We start from the raw sequence: 13,833 nt of genomic DNA on the forward strand, positions 1-13,833 counted from the left end.
AGACAGACGGAGAGAGACACAGACAGACAGACAGAGAGAGACTCAGACAGACAGACGGAGAGAGACACAGACAGACAGACGGAGAGAGACACAGACAGACAGACGGAGAGAGAGAGACAGACAGACAGACAGACGGAGAGACAGACAGACAGACGGAGAGAGAGACAGACAGACGGAGAGAGAGACAGACAGACGGAGAGAGAGACAGACAGACAGGGAGAGACAGACAGACAGACGGAGAGAGACACAGACAGACAGACGGAGAGACAGGGAGACAGACAGACAGACAGACAGACAGACAGACAGACAGACAGACAGACAGACAGACAGACAGACAGAGTACACAGCGGCAGAATACCTGACCACTGTGACTGACCCAAAATTAAGGAAAGCTTTGACTGTACAGACTCAGTGAGCATAGCCTTGCTATTGAGAAAGGCTGCCGTAGGCAGACATGGCTCTCAAGAGAAGATAGGCTATGTGCTCACTGCCCACAAAATGAGGTGGAAACTGAGCGAGACTGAGCGAACTAACCTCCTGCCCAAGGTATGACCATATTAGAGAGACATATTTCCCTCAGATTACACAGATCTACAAATAATTTGAAAACAAATCCAATTTTGATAAACTCCCATATCTACTGGGTGAAATTCCACAGTGTGCCATCAAAGCAGCAAGATCTGTGACCTGTTGCCACAAGAAAAGGGCGACCAGTGAAGAACAAACACCATTGTAAATACAACCCATATTTATGTTTATTTATTTTATCTTGTGTACTTTAACCATTTGTACATTGTTAAAACACTGTATATAATGACATTTGTAATGTCGTTATTGTTTTGAAACTTCTGTATGTGTAATGTTTACTGTTAATATACAAAAGTGAAATAAACATAAAAATTATCTACCTCACTTGCTTTGGCAATGTTAACACATGTTTCCCATGCCAATAAAGCCCTTGAATTGAATTGAATTGAGAGAGAGAGAGAGACCCAGAGACAGACAGACAGACAGGGAGACAGGGAGACAGGGAGAGATAGAGACAGATGGAGAAAGAGAGAGGGAGACAGACGGAGAGAGGGAGAGGGAGACAGACGGAGAGAAGGAGAGGGAGACAGACGGAGAAAGAGAGAGGGAGACAGACGGAGAAAGAGAGAGGGAGACAGACGGAGAAAGAGAGAGAGAGGGAGACAGACGGAGAAAGAGAGAGGGAGACAGGCGGAGAAAGAGAGAGGGAGACAGACGGAGAAAGAGAGAGGGAGACAGACGGAGAAAGAGAGAGGTAGACAGACGGAGAAAGAGAGGGGGAGACAGACGGAGAAAGAGAGAGGGAGACAGACGGAGAAAGAGAGAGGGAGACAGACGGAGAAAGAGAGAGGGAGACAGACGGAGAAAGAGAGAGGGAGACAGACGGAGAAAGAGAGAGGGAGACAGACGGAGAAAGAGAGAGGGAGACTGACGGAGAAAGAGAGAGGGAGACTGACGGAGAAAGAGAGAGGGAGACTGACGGAGAAAGAGAGAGGGAGACTGACGGAGAAAGAGAGAGGGAGACTGACGGAGAAAGAGAGAGGGAGACTGACGGAGAAAGAGGGAGGGAGACTGACGGAGAAAGAGAGAGGGAGACAGACGGAGAAAGAGAGAGGGAGACAGACGGAGAAAGAGAGAGGGAGACAGACGGAGAAAGAGAGAGGGAGACAGACGGAGAAAGAGAGAGGGTGACTGACGGAGAAAGAGAGAGGGAGACAGACGGAGAAAGAGAGAGGGAGACAGACGGAGAAAGAGAGAGGGAGACAGACGGAGAAAGAGAGAGGGAGACAGACGGAGAAAGAGAGAGGGTGACTGACGGAGAAAGAGAGAGGGAGACAGACGGAGAAAGAGAGAGGGAGACAGACGGAGAAAAAGAGAGAGAGGGAGACAGACGGAGAAAGAGAGAGGGAGACAGACGGAGAAAGAGAGAGGGAGACAGACGGAGAAAGAGAGAGGGAGACAGACGGAGAAAGAGAGACGGAGACAGACGGAGAAAGAGAGAGGGAGACAGATGGAGAGAGGGAAAGAGGAAGAAAATGTTATGCACAGTAATTGAAAATGGAAAGGATAATGATATAGCCCCGGGCGTTATTTGCCCTAAATCTCCTGTCTAAACGAAGGATTGCGGAGAAATAAAATACTTTTTAATAGCTAGCCTTTCTCTCCTACCCTTCTCCAAAGTGAATTGATTCACATGATTGTGAAGAGAAAAGGGCAGGTGTCAAAGGTGTCGAATGCAGAGCCAACCTATAATGAAATGCTGATAGGTTGCTTGTAGGCACACTAGTTCTTTTCAACAGGACTCAAACTTTGACACTTAACACCATGGCTAGGTTTCTCACCATCAGCCACCTGGCTGATGCACGGCAGCCATTTTGTGCTGAACCGCTAACCACTCAACAGCTGTCAATGATGTAGCTGGTTCTTGTCCCTAACTGAATGAAACCGAGGTCACATCTGGCTCAAAATGATGGGTGTCACACTTTGATGGTGTATGATGTGAGTTCCCCATACAGTATAGCAATTGAGATCTAATGAAAAGTGCTACATAAATGCAATTCATTTTAAATAAAGAGAATATACATTTTTAAAAAGTACTTGTATAACAATTTTCAACGAATCTCCATGTGCATAAAAAGTTAAACAACCACCAACAAAAATGTAAATGATGGAGATGGAAAGTGTCAGTTGGGATGAAGTTTAGTCAGTTTGGGCTGAAAACAGTGTAGGTTCAGTGGAGTATGTAAAACCGTATGAAAATGATTGGAACCATGACAGATACAACCATCGTCATTAGCCTCATTGTAATCCCCATAATTTAACCCCTCCATCTCTATCTCCTGATAGGGTATCGCCGGTACGGACGTGGCTAAGGAAGCGTCAGATATCATTCTGACTGACGATAACTTCACTAGCATCGTCAAGGCTGTCATGTGGGGCCGCAATGTCTATGACAGCATCTCCAAGTTCCTCCAGTTCCAGCTCACGGTCAACGTGGTGGCCGTCATCGTGGCCTTCACTGGCGCCTGCATCACACAGGTAACACACGCACCAAAGTTAACATGGGGATGCTTTCATTTTCTCCCACTCCAATCTTTCTCTATCTCTCTACCGTCCTGTTTCTATCTATTTTATTTTTGAATCATTTAGCAGACAATCTTATCCAGATTTACAGGAGCAATTAGGGTTAAGTACGTTGCTTAAGGGTGCATCACGCTTACCCCCCCACCCCCCCTTCTCTCTCCAGGACTCTCCTCTGAAAGCGGTGCAGATGTTGTGGGTTAACCTGATCATGGACACCCTGGCTTCCCTGGCCCTAGCCACCGAGCCCCCCACTGAGTCCCTGTTGCTGAGGAAGCCGTACGGCCGCAACAAGCCCCTAATCTCTCGCACCATGATGAAGAACATCCTGGGTCATGCCGTCTACCAGCTCACAATCATCTTCACCCTCCTGTTCGCTGGTGAGACCATCACACACTGGAACAAACAGAGTTAGACCGAACTGGAACAAACAGAGTTAGACCGAACTGGAACAAACAGAGTTAGACCGAACTGGAACAAACAGAGTTAGACCGAACTGGAACAAACAGAGTTAGACCGAACTGGAACAAACAGAGTTAGACCGAACTGGAACAAACAGAATTAGACCGAACTGGAACAAACAGTTAGACATGGGGTTAGACATCACTGGAACACACAGGCTTAAGACCACACTGGAACACACAGGGTTAAGACCTCACTGGAACACACAGGGTTAAGACCACACTGGAACACATGGAGTTAGACATCACTGGAACACATGGGGTTAAGACCACACTGGAACACATGGAGTTAGACCACATTGGAACACATGGAGTTAGACCACACTGGAACACATGGGGTTAAGACCACACTGGAACACATGGGGTTAAGACCACACTGGAACACATGGAGTTAGACCACACTGGAACACACAGGGTTAAGACCACACTGGAACACACAGGGTTAAGACCACACTGGAACACACGGGGTTAAGACCACACTGGAACACACAGGGTTACGACCACACTGGAACACATGGAGTTAGACCACACTGGAACACACTGGGTTAAGACCACACTGGAACACACAGGGTTACGACCACACTGGAACACACAGGGTTAAGACCACACTGGAACACACAGGGTTAAGACCACACTGGAAAACACAGGGTTAAGACCACACTGGAACACACGGGGTTAAGACCACACTGGAACACACAGGGTTAAGACCACACTAGAACACATGGGGTTAGACCACACTGGAACACATGGAGTTAGACCACACTGGAACACATGGGGTAAAGACCATACTGGAACACACAGGGTTAAAACCACACTAGAACACACGGGGTTAGGACCACACTGGAACACACGGGGTTAAGACCACACTGGAACACATGGAGTTAGACCACACTGAAACACACAGGGTTAAGACCACACTGGAACACACAGGGTTACGACCACACTGGAACACACAGGGTTAAGACCACACTGGAACACACAGGGTTAAGACCACACTGGAAAACACAGGGTTAAGACCACACTGGAACACATGGGGTTAGACTTCACTGGAACACACAGGGTTAAGACCACACTGGAACACATGGGGTTAGACCACACTGGAACACATGGAGTTAGACCACACTGGAACACATGGGGTTAAGACCACACTGGAACACATGGAGTTAGACCACATTGGAACACATGGGGTTAAGACCACACTGGAACACATGGGGTTAATACCACACTGGAACACACAGGGTTAAGACCACACTGGAACACACGGGTTAAGACCACACTGGAACACATGGAGTTAGACACCACTGGAACACATGGAGTTAGACATCACTGGAACACATGGGGTTAAGACCACACTGGAACACATGGAGTTAGACCACACTGGAACACATGGGGTTAAGACCACACTGGAACACACAGGGTTAAGACCACACTGGAACACACAGGGTTAAGACCACACTGGAAAACACGGGGTTAGGACCACACTGGAACACACAGGGTTAAGACCACACTGGAAAACACAGGGTTAAGACCACACTGGAAAACACAGGGTTAAGACCACACTGGAAAACACAGGGTTAAGACCACACTGGAACACACAGGGTTAAGACCACACTGGAACACTCAGGGTTAAGACCACACGGGAACACACAGGGTTAAGACCACACTGGAACACATGGGGTTAGGAAAATACAGTGCCTTTGGAAGTTTTTCAGACCCCTTGACTTTTTCCACATTTTGTGACATCCTTATTCTAAAATTGGTTAAATAAATAAAAATCCTTAGCAGTCTACACACAATACACCATAATGAATAATTGAGAACGGGTTTTTAACAAATAAAATAAAATTGTGGGGAAAAATATATTTAGTGTTGCTCTACAGTTTCTGGAGGACTGAGTTTTGAAATCAGTGGAATTAGAGTATGATAGCAAAGGAGATGGAGAAAATTCTGCCGTTTGGTTGCAGATATGTAAACGGAGTCGAAAAGAGAACACACAGAAGGCTGTTTTATAAAACACTGCTCTCAGGATTGCATCTTCAAACTAAGGGCAACCATGGCATCTGTGACATAGAGGGAGAAGCATCCATCCATGTATATGGGTTAGATAGTCTAGCTAGCTACATTTTCAAATATTACATGTTTTTAATTTTGTCAGAAACTCGTTTTCATTTGGAGTTAAAGTGTACTGTTAGCTAGCTAGCTAACGTTATCTGTCTGGCTCGCTAGCTAACGTTACATTTATGATCTGTGTAGTAATGTTATTCGTATCTCAAAGCAATTTGCATTGCTAGTTATAGCCTAATATTAGCTAGCTAACAATGAACCTGGTTGGTTAGCTACTTGCAGATTCAGGGTAGCAACATTATGAGATGGGATTATGGTTAATTGTTTAGCTTGCTAGCTAGCTACATGTCTAAACTCCACTATTCAAGTAACAATTTCAATAGAATGTTCCTGATGTCACTGCGACAACTGTTGATAAACTTATCTGGTAAATTCACTCTGTCTTTCTACTCCGATTTCAGAGCACCCTTGTCTGAGTGTGCCAGAGTGCAGAATAACTGACTAATCTATGAACGCTCAACACCCGTTGAATATGACCGGTGTCAGTAAATGTTGGCAAAAAGCAGAATTAAATTGTTGCCAGCAGCACAGTTGCAGTCACCAACGCTCTGGATAACATAAAAACAGCCTAACCAGCTCTGCTAGGGCGAGTAAAATGGTCAGAGTGAGGTGTTCTCTCATTTGTGTCTGGAAGTAGCTAGTAAGCTAGCTTCTTATGGAGGTGGTCCCTGCACAGGGACAGCTCAGCGGAAATTTATAACACCTATAGTACTTGAGTATAGTACTCGATAAATCTCAAACTTTCATAAAAATACACATGCAAGGTACTGAATTAAAGCTACACTCGTTGTGAATCTAGCCACCAAGTCAGATTTGTAAAATGCTTTTCGGCGAAAGCATGAGAAGCTATTATCTGATAGCATGCACCCCCCCAAAATACCAGCACGACACGTAAACAACAGATTTTGCGGTAGCCGGCGCTAACCAAAACGCAGAAATAAAATATAAAACATTCATTACCTTGGACGAGCTTCTTTGTTGGCACTCCTAAATGTCCCATAAACATCACAATTGGGTCTTTTTCCCGATTAAATCCGTCATTGTATACCCAAAATGTCATTTGCTGAAGGACAGTCTGATGCTGCAAAAAGCCCATTTACAAGACGCAACGTCACTTTTTAAAATTACAAAAGTAGCCTATAAACTTTTACAAATCACTTCAAACGACTTTTCTAAACCAACTGTAGGTATTAATAAACGTTAATGATGTATCAAATTGATCACGGGGCGATCTGTATTCGATAGCAGCAAGTCTGGAAATCATCGTCCATTTTTTCAGTTTCACAACATACTGTGGTGCGCCTCAAGAAAGGAGGGGCTTATTCGTGTTGTAACCAAGGATAAATAAAATCAGAAAATCAGAAATCAGAAAATGACAGCAATGGCGACATCGTGTGGAAGCTGTAGGCGTTTATAGGGGGTCCTCATTTATTTTAGGTCGCCTTTAACAATACATTGAATGGCGGACAAATATTTTTTTTTTGTTTTTGGTAAACAGTAGCCACAGACCCGATTTAACCAGTTTTAGAAACTTCAGAGTGTTTTCTATCCACACATACTTATCATATGCATATACTATATTCCTGGCATGAGTAGCAGGACTTTGAAATGTTGCGCGATTTTTAACAAAAAGCTGCGAAAATCTGCATCATCCATAACAGGCTAGCCAACGTTAGCCAGTTAGCTTGGGTGCTTGACTGCTGTTGTTAGGTCAGAACGCTTGGATCAACCCTACTCCTTGGCCAGAGCATCCAGTGTGTCTGTGAACGCTCCGAGAGCGAAACACTCTGAATTTACAAACAGAAAATCTAGCAATCTGGTTAACGAACACCCAGAGCGCACTATGGCACTCCATGTTTAGTACATGTCCTGACATGTGAATCCTTAAAGAGATGGGTGGGGCTAAAGCTTAAGAGGGTGTGAACGATGCTAAATGGGTGTAGACAAACAAGGGTGCTCCAGTAGCTGTACTAAAACATTTTCTCAATAGTGAGGTTAAAAGTTGATCAACTTTCAAAGCAGAATTACTTTCCCATTGTTCCTCAACTGTGGTGTATGATATACCATTTTCTAGCTCTGTCTCTACTTTTAGCCAATGTCAGGTTATGGCGATATAGGACTCGTTTTACTGTGGACATAGATACTTTTGTACCTGTTTCCTCCAGCATCTTCACAAGGTCCTTTGCTGTTGTTATTGGATATATTTGCACTTTTCACACCAAAGTACGTTCATCTCTAGGAGACAGAACGCGTCTCCTTCCTGATCGGTATGATGGCTGTGTGGTCCCATGGTGTTTATACTTGCGTACTATTGTTTGTACAGTTGAACGTGGTACCTTCAGGCGTTTGGAAATTGCTCCCAAGGATGTACCAGACTTGTGGAGGTCTACAATTGTTTTTCTGAGGTCTTGGCTGAATTATTTTTATTTTCCCATGATGTCAAGCAAAGAGGCACTGAGTTTGAAGGTAGGCCTTGGAATACATCCACAGGTACACCTCCAGTTGACTATATTTTTGTATAGAACATTTCTGGGCAGAACTGAAAAAGCGTGTGCGAGCAAGGAGGCCTACCAACCTGACTCTGACAGGAGGAATGGATCAAAATTCACCAAACTTATTGTGGGAAGCTTGTGTGAAGGCTACCTGAAACGTTTGACCCAAGTTAAACTATTTAAAGGCAATGCTACCAAATACTATTTGAGTGTATGTAAACTTCTGGGAATGTGATGAAATAAATAAAAGCTGAAATGAATCAGCTATTATTCTGACATTTCACATTCTTTAAATAAAGTGGTGATCCTAACTGACCTAAGACAGGGAATTTTTACTAGGATTAAAGGTCAGGAATTGTGAAAAACTGAGTTTAAATGTATTTGGCTAAGGTGTATGTAAACTTCCGACTTCAACTGTATATATGCATTATACGGTTTAATATTGTTCCCCAGTTATTTTCCAGTCTTTGCTTCTTATAAGAAATGGTCTGAGAGATGTGTGAGTTAATGTTGTCAAAACAGGGTGTCTGTGAGAGCGCGTCAAGGCTAAAAGAGATTCATAGACACCGAACCCTGTAGGGGAGTGAGAAAGGTAAGAGACAAGTCAGACGTACCACTATAAAGCAACTATGGGAGTGGAAAATTACTGCTGAGCCCTTAGAAAACACTGGAACTATTATTCTCTCCTGCAAGTTTGTATAACTGTATATGCATGGACTTGGTCTCATGAGTAGAAGGTGTTGATGTAGGCAGTTACATTACTAGGGGTTGACTGCAAGCATATTTAAAGCAACTTGGACTGTTCCTATTTTGCAGAACTCAGGAGAGACATCAGTTGTATGTTTGATCTTTGACTTCGTTCTACAGCTGTATTTTAATTACAATTGATATGATATTTAAGTGCACATTTTGAGTATTCCTTTTTTGTTGAGTAAATAACGTAGCCCAGAAAAGTGGAACCCTCATTTACCCAAAGTGAAACCAAGTTATTTATAGAGCCCAGTTTAGAATAATGGGGTTGTACCAAAACAAAAGTTCTGTGCACTTCTCTGCACACCCTTCAATTCTAAAATGAATATTCTAGGTATTTTCTTGATTTACAGTGCCTTGCGAAAGTATTCGGCCCCCTTGAACTTTGCGACGTTTTGCCACATTTCAGGCTTCAAACATAAAGATATAAAACTGTATTTTTTTGTGAAGAATCAACAACAAGTGGGACACAATCATGAAGTGGAACGACATTTATTGGATATTTCAAACAGAGGTCCGTTAAAAGCGCAGAGAGCATCATGAAGAACAAGGAACACACCAGGCAGGTCCGAGATACTGTTGTGAAGAAGTTTAAAGCCAGATTTGGATACAAAAAGATTTCCCAAGCTTTAAACATCCCAAGGAGCACTGTGCAAGCAATAAAATTGAAATGGAAGGAGTATCAGACCACTGCAAATCTACCAAGACCTGGCCGTCCCTCTAAACTTTCAGCTCATACAAGGAGAAGACTGATCAGAGATGCAGCCAAGAGGCACAAGATCACTCTGGATGAACTGCAGAGATCTACAGCTGAGGTGGGAGACTCTGTCCATAGGACAACAATCAGTCGTATATTGCACAAATCTGGCCTTTATGGAAGAGTGGCAAGAAGAAAGCCATTTCTTAAAGATATCCATAAAAAGTGTCGTTTAAAGTTTGTCACAAGCCACCTGGGAGACACACCAAACATGTGGAAGAAGGTGCTCTTGTCAGATGAAACCAAAATTGAACTTTTTGGCAACAATGCAAAACGTTATGTTTGGCGTAAAAGCAACAGAGCTGAACACACCATCCCCACTGTCAAACATGGTGGTGGCAGCATCATGGTTTGGGCCTGCTTTTCTTCAGCAGGGACAGGGAAGATGGTTAAAATTGATGGGAAGATGGATGGAGCCAAATACAGGACCATTCTGGAAGAAAACCTGATGGAGTCTGCAAAAGACCTGAGACTGGGACGGAGATTTGTCTTCCAACAAGACAATGATCCAAAACATAAAGCAAAATCTACAATGGAATGGTTCAAAAATAAACATATCCAGGTGTTAGAATGGCCAAGTCAAAGTCCAGACCTGAATCCAATCGAGAATCTGTGGAAAGAACTGAAAACTGCTGTTCACAAATGCTCTCCATCCAACCTCACTGAGCTCGAGCTGTTTTGCAAGGAGGAATGGGAAAAAATGTTTGTCTCTCAATGTGCAAAACTGATAAAGACATACCCCAAGCGACTTACAGCTGTAATCGCAGCAAAAGGTGGCGCTACAAAGTATTAACTTAAGGGGGCTGAATAATTTTGCACGCCCAATTTTTCAGTTTTTGATTTGTTAAAAAAGTTTGAAATATCCAATAAATGTCGTTCCACTTCATGATTGTGTCCCACTTGTTGTTGATTCTTCACAAAAAAATACGGTTTTATATCTTTATGTTTGAAGCCTGAAATGTGGCAAAAGGTCGCAAAGTTCAAGGGGGCCGAATACTTTCGCAAGGCACTGTATCATTAGTCTCCAGTTAGTAAATGAACAGTATTCAACATATTCTGGAGGTCATCTTCTATCTCGGGAATGGAGAACTATGTCATCAGCATACAACAAGATGCCCAGGAATATATCCACAACTTCATCATTGACCTGAACACTGGCAACTGGAGCCCGATAAAGAGCCCATTCTAATAGGTCTATAAGCAAGGAGGTCTCGTCACCTCGACAAAAGCCTTCTGAAAATCAATAAAGCAGGCAAAAGTTGGTTCTCTCTCTTGAATTCTAGCCCAGACCACTGTGTAGACAGAATAGGTGTGGTCTATACGCACATTTACACTTTTGATGTGGAAATGCCCCTTCTTCACTTCCATTAATATTTTGTCCCAGTACCGTGTTACCTTCAGATGGGTCACTTGTGGGGATCGTAGAGTAAAACGGAAAGTACGATCTTTCCATAGATGGGTCATATTCATGTGTAGCCCAAACTGTTGGGATGCTACAGACAGAAGTTGGTAGATCGGCGGTACGGACTTCAGACGAGTCGCGTGACACTTGTGAGGGCCGTTGAGCAAAACAGAGAACACCACCTTGTTCATGAGTTTCATATTTCCATAGAGGGGTCATATCTGTTTGTAGCCCAAAACCGTTCGGACGCTACAGACATTTTCGTGAAAATACACATTTTCGGGATGTCTCCTGGTCTGACAAACGACACTGTAGCTCTGCCACTTTCCAGATGTAGATGCAGAAGGCTGACATTGGCGGACGTAATGATTGAGACACAGCCTATACAACAACAAAAAACATATCTCTAACTTAAACTGACGGATTTTGATGGGGATTTTTTTATTACGCTAAATTAAAGAGATGTTTGCTTAAACAAAAGGTGATTTAACATCACATATAACTGTTATCCTGTTTGCTCTTCCCCCTCTCCCAGGAGAGAACATCTTTAATATCGACAGTGGGCGCAACGCGCCCCTCCACTCGCCGCCCTCGGAGCACTACACCATCGTGTTCAACGTGTTTGTCATGATGCAGCTGTTCAACGAGATCAATGCCAGGAAGATCCACGGAGAGAGGAACGTTTTTGAGGCCATCTACCGTAACCCCATATTCTGTAGTGTGGTCCTGGGAACCTTCGTCCTGCAGGTACAAACACACATAAAGTACATACTGTAGACACACACACAGACAGACATAAACTCACACACATAAACACACACATCACACACAGTCTTGTACAGCTACTCTTGTGGGGACACACATTTCAGTCTCATTTAAAATTATATTTTCCCAACCCTAAACTTAACCTTTCTGATCTCCCCATCCCGGATCCGGGTTCGTGAATACAGACTCAAGCTCATTACCATAACGCAACGTTAACTATTCATGAAAATCGCAAATGAAATGAAATAAATATGCTAGCTCTCAAGCTTAGCCTTTTGTTAACAACACTGTCATCTCAGATTTTCAAAATATGCTTCTCAACCATTGCAAAACAAGCATTTGTGTAACAGTATTGATGGCTAACGTAGCATTTAGCATTAACATTCAGCTGGCAACATTTACACAAAAAAACAGAAAAGCATTCAAAAAAATCATTTACCTTTGAAGAACTTCAGATGTTTTCAATGAGGAGACTCTCAGATAGCAAATGTTCAGTTTTTCCTGAAAGATTATTTGTTTAGGACAAATCGCTCCGTTTTCTGCGTCACGTTTAGCTATGAAAAAAACCCTGTATCCAGGATTGTGTAAATCTATCAGCAAGCTCATTAGCATAACACAACGTTAACTATTTATGAAAATCGCAAATGAAATGAAATAAATATGCCATCTCTCAAGCTTAGCCTTTTGTAAACAACACTGTCATCTCAGATTTTCAAAATATGCTTCTCAACCATAGGAAAACAATAATTTGTGTAAAAGTAGCTAGCTAGAGTTAGCATTTCGCGTTAGCATTTAGCGTTAGCATTAGCGTTAGCATCCAGCACGCAACATTAACAAAAACATAAAAGCCTTCAAATAAAATCATTTACCTTTGAAGAACTTCTGATGTTTTCAATGAGGATACTCTCAGTTAGATAGCAGATGCTCAGTTTTTCCAAAAAGATTCCTTGTGTATTAGAAATAGCTCCGTTTTATACATCACATTTGGCCACCAAAAAAAATCCATAAATTCAGTCCTCAAAACGCAAACTTTTTTCCAAATTAACTCCATAATATCGACTGAAAACATGGCAAACGTTGTTTAGAATCAATCATCAAGGTGTTTTTCACATATCTCTTCATTGATACATCGTTCTTGGACACATGCTTTCTCCCCTGAATCAAATGGTAAAGTGGAAGCAGCTGGCAATTGCGCACCGAATTCGACGCAGGACACCAGGCGGACACCTGGGAAATGTAGTCTCTTATGGTCAATCTTCCAATGATATGCCTACAAATACGTCACAATGCTGCTAAGACCTTGGGCGAACGACAGAAAGTGTAGGCTCATTCGTTGCGCAATCACAGCCATATAAGGAGAGAATGGAAAACAGAGCTTCAGAAATTCTGCTAATTCCTGGGTGATGCATCATCTTGGTTTCGCCTGTAGAATGAGTTCTGGGGCACTTACAGACAAAATCTTTGCAGATTCTGAAACTTCAGAGTGTTTTCTTTCCAAAACTGTCAAGAATATGCATAGTCGAGCATCTTTTCGTGACAAAATATCGCGCTTAAAACGGGAACGTTTTTTATCCAAAAATGAAATAGCGCCCCTAGAGCTCTAACAGGTTAACCCTAACTCGTACTCTTACCCTAACCTTAACCCTAACCCTAACCTTAACACAAAAACATAACCTTAACCCTAAACCTAAACCTAAACTGAACCCTAACTCCTAACCCTTAACATAATTCTAACCCTAACAATAATTCTCATCTCAACCCAAATATAATTTGACCTTGTGTGGACTAACAAAATGTCACAAGAATAGTTAATCACGTACGCACGCACGCACGCGCACGCGCACACACACACACACACACACACACACACACACACACACACACACACACACACAGACACACACACACAGAGAGAGAGACTGTAAACCCAGGCCTGGAATTTCATGATTTTATGGGCAAGGCCATTTAGCCTTC

At 43.0% G+C, this 13,833-nt stretch overlaps 1 protein-coding gene across 7 annotated transcripts in view; it reads left to right on the forward strand.

Moving 5' to 3' along the window:
- Nucleotides 1–13,833, forward strand: part of LOC110528364 (plasma membrane calcium-transporting ATPase 1) — a 192,338-nt gene that overhangs the window by 109,855 nt on the left and 68,650 nt on the right. For all 7 annotated transcript variants that reach the window (XM_021610379.3, XM_021610376.3, XM_036983969.2 and 4 more), the window contains 3 exons: nt 2,875–3,066; nt 3,275–3,488; nt 11,630–11,841. In XM_021610379.3, coding sequence (XP_021466054.1) covers nt 2,875–3,066; nt 3,275–3,488; nt 11,630–11,841 — 618 coding nt within the window. The remainder of the gene's footprint in view (nt 1–2,874; nt 3,067–3,274; nt 3,489–11,629; nt 11,842–13,833) is intronic.

Source organism: Oncorhynchus mykiss, chromosome 7, assembly GCF_057628025.1.
Source record: "Oncorhynchus mykiss isolate SJ-2025 chromosome 7, ASM5762802v1, whole genome shotgun sequence".
In the NCBI taxonomy this organism is placed as follows: domain Eukaryota; kingdom Metazoa; phylum Chordata; class Actinopteri; order Salmoniformes; family Salmonidae; genus Oncorhynchus; species Oncorhynchus mykiss.